Source organism: Camelus ferus, chromosome 27 (assembly GCF_009834535.1).
Source record: "Camelus ferus isolate YT-003-E chromosome 27, BCGSAC_Cfer_1.0, whole genome shotgun sequence".
In the NCBI taxonomy this organism is placed as follows: domain Eukaryota; kingdom Metazoa; phylum Chordata; class Mammalia; order Artiodactyla; family Camelidae; genus Camelus; species Camelus ferus.
In genome coordinates this window covers 14,633,176-14,652,580 of record NC_045722.1, presented here as the reverse complement: position 1 = coordinate 14,652,580, position 19,405 = coordinate 14,633,176, and the positions used below count along the sequence as shown (strand labels likewise).

The following is a 19,405-nucleotide window of genomic DNA, read 5'->3' as shown; positions in this document are numbered from 1 at the left end:
CACATCTAAAGCCATCTGAGCCTGGAGTTTGCCTTATAGGAAGGGTTTCAACTATGAATCCAATGTCTTTAATAGACTAGAGATGTTTAGATTATGTGTATCTTGTTGAATGAGTTTGGGTAGTTTGTGTCTCTTATGGAATATTTCCACTTCGTCTAATTTGTTGTATTTATTCTTCATAATATTTCTGTATTATCCTTTTCAGTGTCTGTAGGATCTGTAATGATGTTCCCCTCTAATTCCTGGTACTGGTATTTTATAGCTTGGAATTCTTTTTCTTGGTCAGTCTATTAGTTTTACTGGTATCATTGGTCTTTTTAAGGAGCCAGCTTTTGAGCTTATTAATTTATTGTTTTTCTTACTTCTATTTCATTGATTTCTGCTCTGTTTTATCATATTCATTTTGGGTTAATTTGCTCTCTTTCTAGGTTCTTAAGGTGGAAGCCTAGATCATTAAATTGAGACCTTTCTTTTCTAATATAGGCATTTAATATTATAAATTTGCTATAAGCATTCTTTTAGCTGTATCTCACAAATTTTTACATTTGGTGTTTTTATTTTTATTCAGTTTGAAGTATTTTCCAATATTTTATGTTTCCTTAAGATTTCTTTCTTGAGTCATGGATTCTTTTAGAAGTTTTTAAAAAAATTTTTCAATATTTGGGAGTTTCCCGGCTATCTTTTTGTTTTGGTTTCTAATTTGATAATCTGGTAGTCAAAGCGTACTTAATATGATTTTAATCTTCAGATCTGAGACTTGTATTATACTGTAGAATGTGGTCCATCTTGGTGAACATACCATGTGCACTAAAAAGAATGTGTATTCTGCTATTGTTGGGTGAAGTGCTCAGTATTTGCTGGCTAAATCAAATTGATTGATAATGTTTTTCAAGTTTTTTCATGATAGTTTTAAAAATTTTATTATTTTTGGTGGCGGAGTAGTTAGGTTTACTTAATTATTTTTAGAGGAGGTACTGGGGATTGAACCTAGGACCTTGTGTGTGCTAAGTGGTTGCTGTACTAATAAAAATTATATTATTTTTAAACTAATAAAAGTAGGTTATGTTTAGATGGTTGGGAGTTGTGATGGCTAAATTTAAAAAAATATTTCAGAGGGCTGTGTTTGCTTTTTAATATGCTTTAGAGTCACATAGATTTGTGTTCCGTTGCCAGTCCTGCAATTTATTATCTTAGCAACTCCTCTGGGCCTAGTTAGTCTTTGGATAGAGATAATACAGACTCCTCAGAGCTAGTGTGAGGATTAAATGAGGTAATATACATAGAATTCTTGATCTAATACCCAGTGTTAGTAATTCTTGAATAACTAGGAATTATTTTTGCATTTTTCTGGCTTGCAAACTCAGCTGTCAAATATCTATTTTAGTGTTTGATTCATTTCGCTGGTTAACTTATTTTTCTTTTTTATATCACCTTTGGCCTGCACCATGATGTTCCTCTTTGCTTTTATATGCCTAAATTTTATTGACAGTCTCTTTAAAGCCTTAATTGAGTATAGGTTGACTTGGTTTTCTGAAAAAAAAAAAATTGTTCTGACATTGTGTTACCTGCTTGGCAATAAAGTATTAGAGGAAAACATAGGCGTGCTGGTGCAGTAGACATACCTGCAGGAGCTATAGAACCATCCCATGTTACTTCACTGTCTGAAATTCATTCTGTTTTTCTTCTCCTTCAGATAAACCGAGAAAGCTGGTGTACCATTGAGCCGTGCCCTGATGCAGCATCTCTTTTGGCTCCCACGCAGAGCCCAGGTACGCAGGGATTTTCCAACTTCCGGTTTGTTTGAATAACTGCATCCAAACTGTCCATTTTCTAGAGCCACAGTCCCATTCTAATAACAGGTTGTTTGATTTGGAGATCTGTCCTTCCTTAGCATGTTAATGGGGTAAATCACAAGAAAGGGGTGTATGTGATTTGAGTCGGCAGGCGTTTTGTCTCACAGTTGAAAATGAACACGTGTAATATAATTACCTAAGCTCCATTTTAGTGGTAAGTTTTCACGTGTGACTTTATGATTTATTAATCCACCTGTGAAGGCATACGTCCTTTGCATATATGTACAGGTGATAAAGTTTTCTTAGTATGACAAAGCTATAAATATGTATTATTAAGGACTAAACTTGTGGCTCTCAGTTTTGGCTGTTCATTGAAATTATCTGGGGAGCTTTAAAATATACTGAACTGTGAATCCTCCCCCTAGAGATTGTGATTTAACTGACCTGGGGTGTGACCTGGGCATCAGAATCTTTTAAAGCTCCTTTGGTTCCTCTGCGGTGTAGCCAAGATTGAGAACCATAATCTTTGGAAGTATTGTCAGCAATTGAGTCTTTCCTTAAGTACCCATGAGGTATTAGTAACATCAGATGAGGGTAAAATGCTCTTAAGACCTTGCTTGTTAATGACACAGCACATAATTTGTGGTTGGTTAGGAGTCCTAACTTTTTACCCAAGTTTAGCCACTAATTCACTATGATGTAAGGGCCGTTCCCTAATGTCTGTGTGCTCTGTTGTCTCCCACCCCTGGAGCATTACTGGCCTTCCCTGAGGCAGCAGGGAGTTGGGGGAGTGGTCCCAGTGACACAGCGAGCAACGTAGGTTGTCCCTGAACTGCTACGTGGACACTGGTGGTTTCTGGGCTCTTGAGTTAATGCTTTACCCAACAGAACCTCTGTGAACTTGCCCGGTTTTTACAGACCTGCTCTAAGAATTGCTGAGCCCTTGTTCACTAGCCTTTTAGAAACAGTTTGGCTGTGGATGTCCTGCAGTAGTAGTAAATTTTAAGACAAAAGGTTCAAATCCTCTACCTCCAGAGAAGTTTCCTACTGATTCTCAACCAAAGGAAGTGTTGGAAGCAAACACGAAAAAGAGATGTTTTTTCCCCCCTATTTTTCTGTCATATGGAGAAAGAGGTAAAGGAATTATGCTGTAGTTGTGTTTAGGGTCTGCGAATATTATAAGATTGACCCTGTTCACAGATTTAACTGACACTTTTTCTCGTCTAGTCCCCTAGAATCTTCTACTTGAAAGTTTACTACTTACCATGTTTTGGTTCCTTAAGCTGTATGAGGGTTTTTCTGAAAGTGTAATGACTCCCAGCCGCTTAAGCAGTGAAATTGTCTGCCATGTAAAGGTTAAATGAGGTTGCCTCACAATTTGAATATTCATAGGAAGTTTCTCCACATACTGCAGTTTATTTTACTCATTTAAAGAAATGAATTTTGAACCCCTGTGTTTTTTCCCCAGGGCATAATCTTGAATTCTGTTGACCTCCTCCATACCCCAGCCCCAGAAGACTTTGGTCTTTTTAGGGTGGTTCTTTTTAAACCTCAGTTTAGCAGACAGAATCCAAGATCTTGACGCTTCTAAACTTCAGACCTGAGATTGTGATTTTTAGGCATAGGTTTTGTTGTTGGGGTTTGTTTGTTTGTTTGATTTATTTAGGTGAATTCTAGGTACTTTCAGTCTTGCAGGTTTCTTTTACTTTTAAGCATAGCTCAAGAGAGCACTATAGACTAAATAAGATAATAACTTTTAAAATCACTTTGCATACTTTTCAATTCTGGATGAACACACACCTATTTAAATACAAATAAGTACAGATGCATTATGATTAGCATGGCTCAGCAAAGCCCAGTGAGCGTGCTGCTGGTAAGTTTTCCTACCCTTCCTCAACTGTAATTTGTTTGCATATATACAATTTAAACCCAAATAACTAGATAGCACTTTAAAAGTGCACATGTTGCTAACTTTTAAAAAGCAAGTGGCTCAGAACACAGAAGTCAGACAGATTTATATATGGGCCATAAAATGGAACTGGCCCACCTCAAGGTGTAGTGTCCTTACTGGATACTTGTCAGATCACACGTTAGGTTAATGAAGCCTTAACGCCATTAGGCATGTTTATCACATGCCTGCCGTGTGCTGAGGGACAGAGTTCTGGTTACTATATGTATAAACCCTTTCTAACTGTCATTACAACTATTTTAGGGGAGGTGTGAATCACCCCATTTCACTGCTATGGAAATGGAGACTTAGAGGGTCAGATTACTTTTGCCTGGGATCCTTTTGCTATAAGTAGTCAGATCTAGATTTAAGCCACATCAGTCTAACTCTAAACCAGTGATTGTTGTTCCTGTTTATATTTTTGATTGCTGCTCCACTTTATTCATTAGGAAGGGGGCACATAGGAAGAAGGAAACATTGCATTCACTTTGGAAACTTGCTGACACGTCTGACATGGGATGTAGATTACCTTTGCCTTAAGACCCCCCCCCTTCCATATGTGGGAGTTTTATAATGGCTTAAGGTCCTTTTCTCTCCCTTATTCCTTGTTTTCCTACTCTCCCCTCCACCCCAGCTCAACAGTCCACATTGTGTCACAGCAGCAAACTCCCATCCCTTTCTTGGTTTGTGGTCCCTTGGAGTGCTGGCTTGGATTTATTTTCTGGGTGAGGTATTCCTCCCAGGGCTGAGTCTGGATCTTCCCTGTGAATTTTCCATTAGAATGTCTTGAGCTACTCTGTTTTCCAGTCTGGAATTTGGACGTGGTCTATTTGACTGCCAGCTGGACGGCTAGCAGCTCAGCATAGTTGCTGTGACAGCCCTTTCTTTTCTTGGCCAGCCCCCCTGTTTTCCCCTCAACCATGGAGTGGAGTTTTTGATTTTTCCAAGTGGGGAAACAGAGGGGGAACAAGTAGAAAAATCACACCCACCAACTCCACCTAAGTTAGTACATAGTCTGAAATGTGGAAAAAAAAACCCTCCAGAATACCCATGCGTTCCAGTCTTTTAAAGGAAGGGTTATTCCATTGAACTAACACACTCAGAAGGAGTTTGAACCAAGGTTGAAATAGACTAAGGTCACTTTTTTCTTTAACTGGAACATTTTCAAGGTAATATGTTGGCCCTGCCTCGATTCCTGCAGCATCCTTCATGTACTTCTGTGTCGAAAGTAACCTCTTAATATGTTCATTTCTACTACAAGATTGTAAACTCCACCCAACCTCAGCACACACACCAACATTAAACGTCTCTTTTTATTTGGACAATCCCTAGTATCTAGTCAAATGCCTAACTAATAGAAAAGGTGGTTTTTTGTTTGGGAGGGGTAATTTGTTTGTTTGTTTTTAATGGAGGTACTGGGGATTGAAGTCAGGACCTTGTGCATTCTAAGCATATATTCTACCACTGAGTTATCCCCCCCAAAAGAGGTAGTTTCATTGACAGGTGATTCATGACCTGTATCAGTGCAGTGCCTCTTTGATTCTTCCTTTAAAATTCCTGGCTACTACAGGGCAAATAATTTTTTTTATTAATAATCACACACACACACACACACTCTCTCTCTGTCTCTCTCTCTCTCTCTCTGTCTCTCTCTCTCTCACTCTCACTCTCACTCTCACTCTCTCTGCCTTAGCATAGATTCTAAGAATTTGGAGATATTAGGGGTCATCTAGTCCAATCTCCACTTCCTCCTTCTGTGTAGACAACTTTTTCAAAACCTCTTGCCACACCCACTCAGCCTCTGCTCTAGCCCTCAGCCCTTCTGGTGAACTGACTCATGACTTTATGAGGCTGCCAGCCCATTGCCCAGAGGCCCTGTTGTAGTGAAGCTTCCACTCTTCAGGCTTCATTCTCCCTCTCGAACCTCACAGAGCAGATCTGCAGCTGCCCTCAGACACGTTTTCTTGAAGCGCCTCGCCTCTGCCACCTGAATGTATCTCAGGTGTTTCCACTGAGGTGGCTTCATTACCATGCGTGCATTTTTGTCAGTCACTGTATTTAGTTTATTTAGGGACAAACAGAATCATATAGGTGCAGTGTATCTGGCACATGCTGGTTGGACTATCCCCATTTTGGACTTGAGTACACCGTCTATTAATAGACCCTAAAGCTGTTAGTGGTTTTGTTTGCTTTGCCATCTCCTTGTATTGTCAGCTCCTCTTGAATTTGCTTTCAACCAAAACCTCTACTAGGTAGCCAGGTTATCTACTCTATCCCTCACCACCTAGTATCACCTGAGGATTTGATAAGCATACCTGTATGTTTTTCCAGATCACACATTAAAATGCTAAGTGAAAATGCTTTGCTCTTCAAAACTTCTTGAGGAAGGTTGATATCTTTCTTGGTTTCACTGTGTCTGTTGCTATTAGATGACATGTCCCTTTTTACAGAGTTAAAGGAGAAAATGTGTTAAATACTTTGCTAATTTAAATATAGTAAGTCTTTAGAATCCCTTGGTGTACCAGTGTGATCTTTCTGTCAAGGCCCCCTGTGTCTGGTTCATCAGAGTCTGTATCCTAGTTGTTGAACTGAAAACAGATTCTGGATGGTACATTTTTCTTCACATTATTCCTTCAATGTCAGATCTATTTAAGGTAGAAGTTAAATAATTGCACTTCTGTTGTTACTTGATAGAACCTGTAAGTTTAATACACGGCTCTGTTTATTAGTTATGCTCCCTCCCTCTTTGTCTTTTATCTCACTATTTTGATAAAGTAACAGGTTTCCAGAAAGAACTTAAGTTTCAAAACAGAAATTGTTCACAAAGTCTATCACATGGTTTCCTAATAAAGAGCTTGTGGTTTTTGTAGCAAAAGAAAAAAAAAAATTCTCTAGCTACCAGGAAGAAAAGATTACCCTCTAAACACCTAAATGTAGGTGGAATTATGGTTCTGTATCATCATTTTATCTTTTCTACCTATGATTTGTGTTATAAACTCATGGTTATCCTGTAGTAACTGTAGCAGAAAATTAAGAGTACTGATTTGAAAGCTAACTAATTTGATTGTTTCCTAAAGCTTCTTAATATTAGAAGGGAGGGAGGGGTGAAGGGGTTGGTTGATTTAAAGGGCTGATTGTGGAAATGAAAAGAAACTGCATTTTTTAAAGCAGCGGTTGAATAAATCTTTTTCAGACTGTGAAAGCTTCCTGGATGTTGGACTGGGCAGAGAGTGTGCCTCAAAACAAGGTGTACTTAAAAGAGAATCTGGGAGTGAGTCTGACCTCTTTCACTCACCCGGTGAAGAAGTGGACAGCCTTATCTTCTCCAAGGTACTGTTTGCCTCAGGATGTGACTCCTGCCAGTAAACTGTGACTCCTCTGAGTCTTCCAGCGCTTCTCTCCAGCTCTTATGTGATCTTACAGGAGTGTAAATGCTCCCTTTCAGAGAATGAAGCTCTAGGTTGCTGGGCTTTAAAAAAAAGGCATTGGCCGTTTTATTTTCTGTAGAATCATGGCTGCTGACATGCAGGTTTTGAAGCTCACATTGGAGCCTAAAGAAATGGAAGTTCCTGAATGAAATCAGATGATGGTGACTACTTCTCAGTGGGCAGAAAGAGACCACAGCTCAGACTGTATGACGTGATGTGTGTAAACTAACCATAGAGTCATTTCTGATTAATGTGTTTCGGCCTGGAGCTCAGTGCTGAGCCTGATGACGTCACCCCTCCTCATCAAGTCTGCTTAATTGGAACTCTCCACATCTCCGCTCAGGAACCCAAGCTTTCTCCCTAGTGAAAAGCCAAGCCCATCCACATGAATCACCTTGTGTTTTCATACGATTTGAGTCTGTGAGGGGTTGGGGGATGCAGGCGGTTTGCTTTCTCTTGCTTACGTTTGTATCTAGTTGCAGCAAGGTTGGATTTGTCTCCTAAGAGTAGCAGAGGGCTTTCCCACGGCAGGCTCAGCAGATGGTACTCAGTCATGTGCCACGAGTGGTTGTCTTCCTAGAGAGCAGGTGAGGAGGCAGAGACATGGCAGCTGTGAAGACGCCCGTATGAGGCTTCACGATGGCTTTGGAGAGAGCGTTTGCATTAGTGGCTGAATTAGGGTCTCCAGGGCAGCATGGTGATGCTGGGTTTGCAAGTTCCGCTCGAAGAGTGGAAGCTTAGGGTTCTGGGATCCTGGTCTGAAATGTATTTAAGCCCCTGTGAATGCACCTTCAGACGCTTCCCTTTCATTTTTGCCTGGTGGCGCTCGTGTGCCTGCTTGGCCTCCCTGAGCCCGTCTCCGCCGTGTCCTTCCCCTGGGGCTCGTGGTCTTGCACAGGCCCTTGGGAAGACCCCTGAGCTCCAGCAGTCCTCTCATTGCTGCTCACAGTGAGCCGACTTGAGGGATTCCGTCAAGTGAAAACTTCACACACTTGAAAGATCTGTTCTTCTCTGAAGTTACTAAAGGAGAGGGACACCAATATGATTTTTTTTAACCAACAGAATTTAGGTAATTTTCACTGTGATTTTGAGGTTTTCATTGTAAGGACTTCTAAAGCAGCTGCCTCCCCCCAAGGGGATTGCCATTCTGAAGATGCGTGTCTCTAAAACTGTATTGCTTTTGTCTGAGATAGTATCTCGAAATTCCAACCTTAAAATGGAATCATTGATAATCACTGAAACTGGGTCATGGAGACGTGAAGCTTTGTTTATATATATATATATATATACATATATATATGTATGTATGTATGTATGAAAGTTTTCTCAGAAGTTTCTTGCAAATTGGAAAGTCTCCATTAAGAAATACTTGCTCGAACCTCCTAGGTGCATAACAGCTTTCCCTGGGTGTTACTGTCTCTCAGAATGGTAGTTATTTCTGGTCACTAAATTGAATGATTTTCCTAGATGTGGAGAATTAGAATTTCCTATATTTTGCCTAGTTATTCAAACTGGCGAGAGCATCTAGGAGATTGTTCACACAAATGGCCGGTGGTACATTTAGCAGTTTCTTCGGGATGACTGGACAGACACAATTTTTAAAAGTTGAAACATACCCCAGAGTTAACGTTTACCTACATTTTGCAGTGGAGTGCCTCAGGAAGTCCAGAAGTGGTGGCTGCACTTTGACCTCTTCGTGTACACACGAGTGTCTGGTGGCCTGGGACGAGATGTGGAGGGTCCTTACACTCCAGCTGTCTGTGACCAGGAGAGGTTTTGCACTAGTGTTTTTCTGTAGCATTCACAAAACCAGGGGTTCACGTGTGCAAGGAAAGGGAGAGGCAGGCTAGTATTTACAAAGTGCGTACTATACACGAGACACTGAACAGAATCTTTTACCTGTGTGATCTCATTTCATGCTCCTAGCAGCCCTGCAGGGGCTGAGCACACAGAGGCTCTGATTCGTAAAGAAGTTTACTCAGAATTACTTAGCTGGTAAGTAGCAGAATTGAGATTTGTACCTAGGCCCAACTCTAAAATCTGTTCATTTTCTGTTATTTGGCTCTCATTCTCCAAGCACCTGCTTTAATAACCAGTGCTTTTATATAGAAGCCTTGGCATGGCAGACAGGCCAGCAGCTACTTCCTTAAAAGCCTTCCTCTGTGGTCATCTGCACAACGTGTGCTGTGAAACATCAGACTGTCCCAGGGTTTCTTCCCAGGCTCTGGCCCTCCCACTCTCCCTTCTCTAAAAAGTAATCTGTAGGCAAGGCATTGCGACATCCTTTTCTGTGAACCGTGAGTGGTGCGTTAGGTCACTTCCTCCTGCAGCCGCTTGTGTGACTCTGGCCTTACAGAGCTCTCTTGAACAGCCTGCAGTGTATGTCAGAACTTTCCACCTTAAGCTTATGTTTCCATTCAGTATGCCTGCCTCCTGGCAAGTATGACTCTTCGGTGAGTGTTAGGAGCTCCTTGTTTATTCTTATGAATATTTGCTGGTTCCTAAGGTCTTTCTATTCTGTAGATAAACAGCATAAAATTTAAATTTTGTTTTTAAAGTGAGAAGAAATCCTAGAATTCTCTTCAACATTAGCTAAGAAAGAATGAATATAAAATACACAGTCTGGGCCACGCTGTTATCTAAAAGGATGATTGAAGTCAACAGAAAATACTAAGAGTTGCATCTTTTCCCAAAGATAAAATGAAACTCTTAAATCTTGTTTTTTTCTCCAAGTTATAAGACATATCTACAGTTGATTAAGAAAATCAAAGTAAGTCCCCTAAGATGCTAACCCTTAAAGGAAAGTCCTCTATTTTATATGTGGTGGTTTGCTCTCAAGTACTTGATCACCAAGTCAAAAATTTTACCTTTTATTTTTAACCTTTTAGAGATAAAAGTAAATATATTTACAGAATCCAAATTAGAAAAACTATAATCACTTGTGCACAGTTAACTGAAATTATTATGATTTCAGAACTGTGAAACAAGCATAATGCTTGCTATCAGATATTTAAGATACTTAAAATATTGCACATAAATAGATTAAGTGATAGGCATATATTAGGTGTTTAAAATGTCAGCTTTTATTTTCAAGGCATGTGGCAGAGTGCCTTGTGTATAATATAATAGATAATAATTTATAAATATTTGGTGAATAAATGAATGAAAATTAAAGGACTAGTATTTTGGCAATATAAAGCATGATTCCTTCCAGTGTAGTAATAAGATATAAAGTGTAGCTGTTTCTACATATCTTTTTATATAAGTGTATGTAATGTTTAAACCTCTCTTTATACATATATATATCTCATACCTATATGGTGTGTGGGTATATATATATCATACCTATATGGTATAATAACTCTGGTTAAGAAGGCCAATCGGGCATTTTTTTCCCTACAACACTTTATTTAAAAAATTCTGAAACAGAAAAGTTGGAAGAATTGTGCAGTGAACACCCACCATTGAGATTCTGCAATTAACTTTTTATCGTATTTACTTTCTTACTTAATTATGCATCTGTCCTCATTCTTTCCACCCACCAGTCCATCTAATTTCTTTGATACATTTCAAAATAAGTTACAGATATCAGTACACTTGACCCCTAAATACTTAGAATTCAGTATTTATTTATAACATTTTTTGTTTTTTATAAAATTTACATGCAAAGAAGTGCACAGTCTCAAGGCTACCATTGAATGACTTCCCCCAGCTTTACTGAATTATAATTGACGAATGAAAATCACATATATATATATGAAGTGTATGGTTTGATGTTTTGACATACATTGTTAAGTAATTACCACGATCCCGCTAACACATCTGTGACCTCACATAATTACCTTTTTTTGCGTGTGGTGAGAACACTTGAGGTTTACTTTCGTAGCAGATTTCATGTACCCATTATTATTACCTGTAATCACCATGGTGTACATTAGGTCTCCAGGACTTAGTCATCTCATAACTGAAAGTATGTTCCCTTTGACTAACATCTTCCCATTTCCCCCACCCCTCCAGCCCCTGCAAACAGCCATTCTACTCCATATTACTTTCCATCTGACATGATTAGATTTCCCATTTCAGTGAGATAATGCAGTATTTGTCTTTCTGTGTCTGGCTTATTTCACTTAGCATGGTGCCCTCAAGGTCCATCCATGTTGTTACAAATGGCAACATTTCCTTCTTTTTTAAGGCTGAGTGATTCTTTATCCATTCATCTGTCTGTGGACACTTAGAGTATTTCCATATCTTGGCTACTGTGAATAATACTGCTTTGAACATAGGAGTGCAAATACCTCTTTAAGATAGTTAGTTCTGCCTTTAATTTTTTTTGAGGAACCTCCATACTGTCTCCCATAACAGCTGTACTTCAGTGACTTTTGATAAATGCATCCATCCATCTTTGTAACCCAAACCCTTATAAGAAAGTATCACTTTGGAAAGTTTCCTCATGCCCCTTCCCATTCTGTCTCCTCCAAACCCCTGGAGGCAACAACTGTTCTAAGTCTTTTCTTCCACAGGTTAGTTTTTTTCTATTTCAGAACTTCCTATAAATGGAATAGAAATATTATAATTTCTTTTGGATAAGTACACAGGAGTCATATAGTAGGTATAGGTTTAGTTTCATTAGGAGTTTTTGCCAGACCTTTTTCCAAGTGGTTGTGCCATTTTCATTCTTGCCAGCAATGAATGAGAATTCTAGTTGCACCACATCCTTACCAACAAGTGTAATTGTTTTGTTTTGCTTTAACTTCGGCGTTTCTGGTGTGCGTGTAGTGATACCTCATTATGATTCTGATTCGCTTTTCCTTGACGACTGCTGATTATATTAAACACATTTCATGTGTTTATTGGGCACTTGTTTATCTTCTTTTATGGAGTGTCTGTTCAGATCTTCTGCCCATTAAAAAAGCTGATCTGTTGTTGAGAAGTAGGAGTTCTATATATGTATCCTGGATACCAGTTCTTTGTTAGATTTATGTTTTGCAAATATTTTCTCTCAGTCTGTGGCTGCCTATTCACTTTCATAATGGTGTCTTGATGAACTGAATTTTAAAAATTTTGATAAAGTGTAATTTATTAGTTTTTTATGGTTATTGCTGTCTGTGTCCTGTCCTGTTACTGATTTGTCTGCCCCCAGTTGCAATAATAGCTCTGGAGTTTTTAGCAATAGGATTGAATCCTAGCTGTACTTAGAATCACCTGGAGAGCTTGAAGAAGAAGAAAGGAAAAGACAAAAAGAAAAAAAGACTGACCCTTACCCCAGAGCAGTTAACTCAGAAACTTGGGTTTATTATGTAACCTTATTGAGCTTCAGTTTTCTCACCTGTAGAATGGGAATAAGAATAGCTACTAAATCAAACAGTTGTGAGGAGTAAAAGAAGTCCTACATCTAAATCACTTAGTATGGAGCCCCACATATGATGTGTATTTACTAAATAATTATTATTGAAATTTATATAGTAGTTATATTGTACATATATTTAATAGTTTCTTAAGCTGTATATACACAGAGTCATCATTTAATTTAGACTTTTACATTAACTTTTTTTTATATAATTAGTTTGTAATTTCACTCTCCCTAGTTTATTTGAGCTTAAATTAAACGAAACAGAAGTATTCCTGGGCTGCTGGGTCGGCTTAGCCCCTGCTCTTGAAGCTGGAACTGTCTGTGTAAGGCTGGTGTTAGAAAGATCAGCCACCCTCATACCTTTGTAGTGCTCAGAGGGCGTTCTCTTCAACGCCTAATGGGTTTTGCTAGCCTGATAACCACGTGCAGATTTTCACGATTATATAAACCCCAAGGAAAAAGAAGCTGATGGTAGAGAGGATAGGTATCTTGTGTGCTCCCATCCTCTCCTGTGCAGGAGGAAAACCAGTTATGAAAACTCAAGGGGGAAGGATTCGTGGGTCAGTCTCAGGTACAGACTCAGTCTTTGTTTCCCCAGCACGCTTGCTCTCTCGTGAGCAGACACATCTCCCACCCACGCCTTCTCTCCTATTTCTGCCTTTTTAAAATCTCTTCTACTTTTCTGCCCTTAAACCAGTCTTAATACTCATCTTAAGAAAACAAAAAGCACCTTGTATTTAGCAGACAGTTGTGTTTGGGCCATTTACTTATAAGAATGAAAAAATTACATATATGTGTATTGACTTTCGGGGCTCGCAACATTATTCCGAATTGTCTGGCAGAATGGGATCAATTTAACTAACACATTTGACTTACATGGAGTCAAAACTAAGTTTTTAAAACTGTGTTAAACTGATCCCATGGCATCATTCCTCCAACTGGTGATAATTTCCTAAGTCTTGAAAGTCATTTAATTAGCAAACATTTTAAGAGAGAAGTCCTTTCTAAAGAAAGACTGACACAAAACTCAAAAACCCTTAAGAGGGTCTTCAAATGTCAGGCATGGAACATTTCATTTCATGTCAGAAGCCACAATTTTTTCACCTTCTTACATTTATAGATGGAAAAACGGCATCCCCCAAATCTGGTACTTTTTTTGAGGAGGGAGGATAATGGTAGAAGTAATAGTTTTCATACCTGTTATTTGGCAGGTATCTGTAAGAACTTTAGTACTAATGAATTCAGGGATTGGAAAGGGAATATTGCCCCCTAAAAAACAACAAAAAAACCCCCAAAAGTTTTAGAAACCCTGCTTTTCTTCTTTCCTCTATTATCCATAATTTAAATAGACAGTATCTTTCAAAAGACCTTGTATCAGTTTCTAACTTCTTTAGGTCTACAGATCATCATGTTAGATAAGGGGGAAAGGGACTTATCCACAGACATACTTAGCCGTGGAAAGGTAGTGACCTTATTCCAGGTTTGTTTTCTTATTAGCCACTAACTACTTTCTAGTCTACAAAGATAGCGTAAAGACATGATGAAGTTGGAAATTCTTTTGAGAACGCTAACAAAAACTTGGAAAAAAGTGATTTAGGCCTGAGTCAAAGAAAACCATTTACCTTAATACTTAATAAATGAGCCCAGTCTTAATTTCTGTATTTGTCCTATTTTCCCCTTTCAAGTAATAACTACTTGCGCATAATAAGAGTTGAAAGGTACAGTAAAAATATGTAAGTGTAAGAATATTATACTACGTGAACTACATTCTTAAATTAGGAATACAGAACTAAAGAGATCATGTAGTTACTGTGGAGAAAAAAAACTCCCAGGCCTTTTAGTTTTCAGTTGTTTTGTTTTTTTAAATCAGAATTAATTCTTTTTTATCTTTTTAATTGAAGTGTAGTCAGTTTACAAAAGCACACACCAAGAAATGCCGTAGCACACAGCAGGAACAAGGTTGTGTGGACGACGTGTGCTAGGCAGATGTCTTCATTTTTACAGAGAAGTACCTGTTCTACCATCTGCAAGTCATTTCCAAATTGGAAAGAGCTAACTTGTAAGAATATGTGATAAATGAGTAAATGGAAACTTCAGCTCAGAGCTATCATTTCTTTTTGAAGCCTTATCTGTTTTTGTAACAGGCTAGTCACACATTTTGCTTTATTGATGCCCATTCTGTTTGTCCCTTGTTATTGTTTTGAGACTTAGAAATTTAGGCAGCTTAAGGGTGAGTGTATTAGTTTCCCAGGGCTGCTGTAACCAATTCCACAAATTTGGTGGCTTGAAACAATAGAAGTTTATTCTTTCATAGTTCTGGAGGCAAGAAGTCCTGAAATCAGTATATCAGAGGGGCTGCTGTCTCTTCTTGTAAGGACAAGACTCTTACTGAATTTAGGAACCACCCTCTGTACTATGACCTCATCTTAACTAGTTACATTTGCAAAGACCTAATTTCCAAATAAGGTCACATTCTGAGAAGGACATGAATTTGAGGAGGACACTATTCAACCCAGTACAGTGAGAAAGCTAAGACATCCTAAAAGTGTCTTCTAAAAAGTTGGTATCCATGACCATTTATATTTTCCCTCTCTAAGGAGAATGGCCCCATGAATAGAAACTCTAGGATGCCCAGATCAATCCTCACTAACTTAAAAAGAATAATCAATAATTTTATTTGATACTGACTTTGAGATCCTGTCCTTACAGGGTTTTTTTGTTTGTTTGTTTGTTTGTTTTTTGGTTTTGGGGGGTTTTGTTAAGGTGATGAAGATAACAGAACAGGGCAGTTTTAGTTTAAATCAGCCAGGGTTCAAACCTTGTTTCTGCTGCTCACTGCCTGTGTAGTTAGCAAAGCCCATGAGACAGTCTGGGCTCAGATTTCTGGCTGTCCAGTGGTCCCCTCACATCTTCCCTCAGTCTCATCCCTCACACATCATATAAAGAGCAATTAATCTAGAAAACTGGATTCTACAGAGTGAAAAAACTCGTGAGCTGGTGAGACCCAGCCAGAAAGGTATAAAGAATGCTTGTAGAAGGTAGAGTGCTTTTGAAGTGTTATGTTAAGCCTTAAAGAGACACTACTAGTATAGGAGTCGTTTTCTATTTCAAAGCTAAAAGCGCTCATTAGTTCCCGTAATTTTTAAAAATCTCTCTTGAAGAACTGTAAGTTTCTTTACTCGTAATTAAAACCTTGAGTAGACAGACTAATTAGGAAAATACTGTGAAGAAGAGAAAAAAAACCACAGACCGCCTTTCTCTATTCCCTGCTCCCTATCCTGTAAGAATGCAAAATAAAGGTATTAAGACAGTTCATTGCCCACAAGTGTAACTGAGAGCATGGTCATGCTTTCTTTTAGACACTTTACTTTTGGATAAATTTAGTTTTTGAATGCCACAAAGCTCATCCTGTTCTGCCCGTCAAATTCTGTATTCTGGTGTCTTTCAGCAAGTAGAGAATGTCAGGCTCCTGGAGTCAATGGCTCATTTCCTGTGAGGCTCTAGAGGTTGGCCGGGGAAGGAGTGCCGTCAGTTTATCAGGCTCCATTGCCAGGACTGATTCTCTTATGTATAGTTTGGCTCAGTAACACTCAGCCAGGATTCAGTTAAGTGAGAAAAAAGGGTAGATTTTTTTCTTCCATGTATGTATTCGTGGCCAGGATTTGGGCATTTGTGGCAGACTCTAGGTGGGATCATAAACTATTCTGCATTTTTCACAACACCACTGAAAACGATCAGACTTGCTTTTGGAATAGAAACTTCAGCACATCATTATTGCAGCCCAGCAGACTATCTTGTTTAAGCGAAGGCTTATTAAAAAAAATTAAACCTACTATGATATGAATTTAGAGTTTTCATACAGCAGAAACCCTGGAGACATAACTTCCCTTCATTTCAGTTGATGGTATTGACTGAAAAAAAAAAAAAGACTTGAATTAGATTTTTACCTCTGTAAGAAAGGGAAGATTATGTACTTCCTGTGAAGCACCTATAGGAAAAGGGTGGGAAGAGCATAGACCTGGACCGTACCTTAACAAGAGGCTGTTTAAGTCTAGCTGTGATTGTGCTTTAAGAAAAAAATCTATTTGCTGAAGCCAGTCGTGATGTTGCACATCCTACCCAGTATGAAGGCACTGGCTCAACAGGAATAACTGAGGCTATCTGCTTGGTCCTGCCATTTTCAACCATACGTGCTTTCTTTCCATTACAGCCCGAAGAAGAGCAGCTGGCCTGCGATACCACTGGATGCAGTTCCTCCACTGATGACACAGCTTCCTTGGATCGACATTCTTCTCATGGCAGTGATGTGTCCCTCCCCCAGATTTCAAATTTGAACAGGTCCAGAGACCAGCAGTGTCTGGATGGCTTCTACAGCCACGGGGTGGGAGCCGAGGGTCGGGAGAGTGAGAGTGAGCCTGCTGGCTCAGGTGAAATGGAAGAGGAGGAGATGGACAGCATCACCGAAGTGCCTGCCAACTGCTCTGTCCTGAGGAGCTCTATGCGCTCCCTGTCCCCTTTCCGGAGGCACAGCTGGGGTCCTGGGAAGAATGCAGCCAGTGATGCTGAAATGAACCACCGGAGGTGAGATGGCAGGGTGTTTATTTAGTCTCTCAGTGTCTGCTTGCTTATGATTTAGTGATTTGATGTTATTGTTAGTAAAAGATTTTAGGAGAGACCATGGTGTGGAAGACAGAATATAGGCTTTGGAATCAGGAAAATCTGTGTTCAAACTCCATGTGGATAACCTTGGGCAAGTTACTTGACCCCTCTGAGCTTTAATTTTCTCCTCTGTGAAACAGTTGCCTTTCAGATATTAGTAATAGTAAATATTACAAGTGAAATGTATCAGTCATATAGTGGGTGTTTAGTAAATTGTAACACTTATTCAGGCCAGATTTGTTCATGAAATTCGCAGATTAGAAAATTTGGAGGGAATAGTTTCATGTCAATTTTGAATTAAGAAATAAACATGAAATCTTATAGACTCAACACATCTAAGTTTTTCACAGTGCCCCATAGGAATTGCCATCTGTTTCTAATGCAGAAAGTTTTTGTAAAGTCTAAATTATCAGTATTTAACCCTCAAGAGATCATAATAATTATTAAATCATTTTCCACATATCATCCAGCCTTGAGGGTCTTTCACGAGAACGACCCAGTCTCATCCCTTCAGTTTGGAAGCAGGCTGTAAGAAGATAAGTTGGATTTGGCTTCTGACCATCGGCTGCCTAGGTGAATTTAAGCAGATGGTTTTAAGTCTAAAGAACAGGTGCCACATGCTTACTGTATGTACAAAGGTGTGCTTACTCCAAAGCTACTTTCTTAATGAGGAAAAACAACTAAGGGAGGAGGCTGACAGTTGTTGCAAAACAATTGATATAAACAGCTCACCTAAGCAATTACTGGTTTGTTTGCTATTTTTTTTTTTTAATTCGTTGCCCTCATGATGTTTTGGCTCAGATTTCAACTGTAAGAAGTACATGTTACCTAATTACATTCATCACTCATTTATTCTTTTATTCATCCAACATATATTAAGTACCCACTACATGCCAGGCATTTCTAGGTTCTGGAGACACAGAGGTGAACAAAACAAAGTCCCTGCCTTTATGGAGCTGATGGTAATGCCTTACACTTTCCTGATTTGCTACCCTTTTCGGACTCCTTTAATAACACACAGTCTCATGTAATTTTCCAGTCCTCTTCATGAGTCAGGTGGTATCCCCATTTTTGAAGATGAGACTGGTGCACGTAGTTTATACAACTTACCCAAGGTCAGTGGAATCCAAGTTTCCAGTCTCCTGGTCAAGCACTGTTTCTACAATTTCATGTTACTCTCTGATGGAGTTGAGGGTGCTAACCTTAAAACTTAGCACTTGCTTTATCTGATGGTAGTTTTTATACACGTTTGAAATTATATGAAAAGCAGTTTCTAAAAGTTTTTCTTCCCAGCTTTATTCCGGCTGTAGGGCTTTTTTTTTTTTTTTTTTTTTTTAAAGATCATCCATACCCCAAGGGAAAGTAAGGATGGGGGAATGATCCCTACAGCCAGAATTCCCTTCCTGAAGCAAGAGAAGCATCTTCATTTGACAGACTTGTCTGAGATGATAACCGCATTGAGAAATGAGGATTTATTTCATATATAATGTATTTTTCTTTATAAACCACTGTGGATCCCTTTACCATGACTTTGACTTCGGAGCTAGATGTGACTTTATCGATCATGTAGTTCTGATGAGGAAATTGAAGCTCAGAGTAAAAGATTTGCCCAAGATTCCATGGTGATTTTAGGACTGCGCTAAAATTAGAACCCTTTCACCCAAATTGTTTGTATTTTCAGCCTATGTGATGTCATGGAATCTCCTGTTTGAGTTTATCAGTAAGGGGTGCCCAGCCCCACAGTCCCAGTACCTCTGGAGATGATGGAATGAGAGTTAGGGATCACTTTAATTAGTTTGGCTAATTCTTACAGTATTATCTGCATATAGTGTAACCTGAATTTTAAAGTCTTACGAAGACGCTTTCAAAGTTCTGAATGGCCTTTTTTTCCCAAATCCTTTTACAATTTCCTGGTCACCTGAATTTACTGCTTGGAGCAAGGAGAGAGGGAGCAAAGTAGCCCTTTTCAGAAGTTGTCAGGCCTCTCTGGTCCTGATATTTTCTTATTCCACATTCTTTCATTCCCTTACTTCCTATACTATTTCTTGTCTCTCTTCCCAGTGTGATGTCTGTATGTTTCATGCATTTGTACCCATTTTGTTTCATCTCGACACTGACCTCTTCCACCATTCATTTTCAGTTCAATGCGAGTTCTTGGGGATGTCAGGAGGCCTCCCATTCATAGGAGAAGGTACAGAGTTCACTAACTTGATGGACTAACCGTTTG

At 39.1% G+C, this 19,405-nt stretch overlaps 1 protein-coding gene across 15 annotated transcripts in view; it reads left to right on the top strand.

The window, feature by feature from the left end:
• Nucleotides 1-19,405, top strand: part of AKAP13 (A-kinase anchoring protein 13) — a 293,283-nt gene that overhangs the window by 199,697 nt on the left and 74,181 nt on the right. For 12 of the 15 annotated variants that reach the window (XM_032469408.1, XM_032469414.1, XM_032469412.1 and 9 more), the window contains 4 exons: nucleotides 1,694-1,769; nucleotides 6,935-7,071; nucleotides 16,730-17,100; nucleotides 19,319-19,369. In XM_032469408.1, the coding sequence (XP_032325299.1) occupies nucleotides 1,694-1,769; nucleotides 6,935-7,071; nucleotides 16,730-17,100; nucleotides 19,319-19,369 (635 nt within the window). The remainder of the gene's footprint in view (nucleotides 1-1,693; nucleotides 1,770-6,934; nucleotides 7,072-16,729; nucleotides 17,101-19,318; nucleotides 19,370-19,405) is intronic. The other 3 variants (XM_032469415.1, XM_032469409.1, XM_032469416.1) reach the window with 1 other exon arrangement.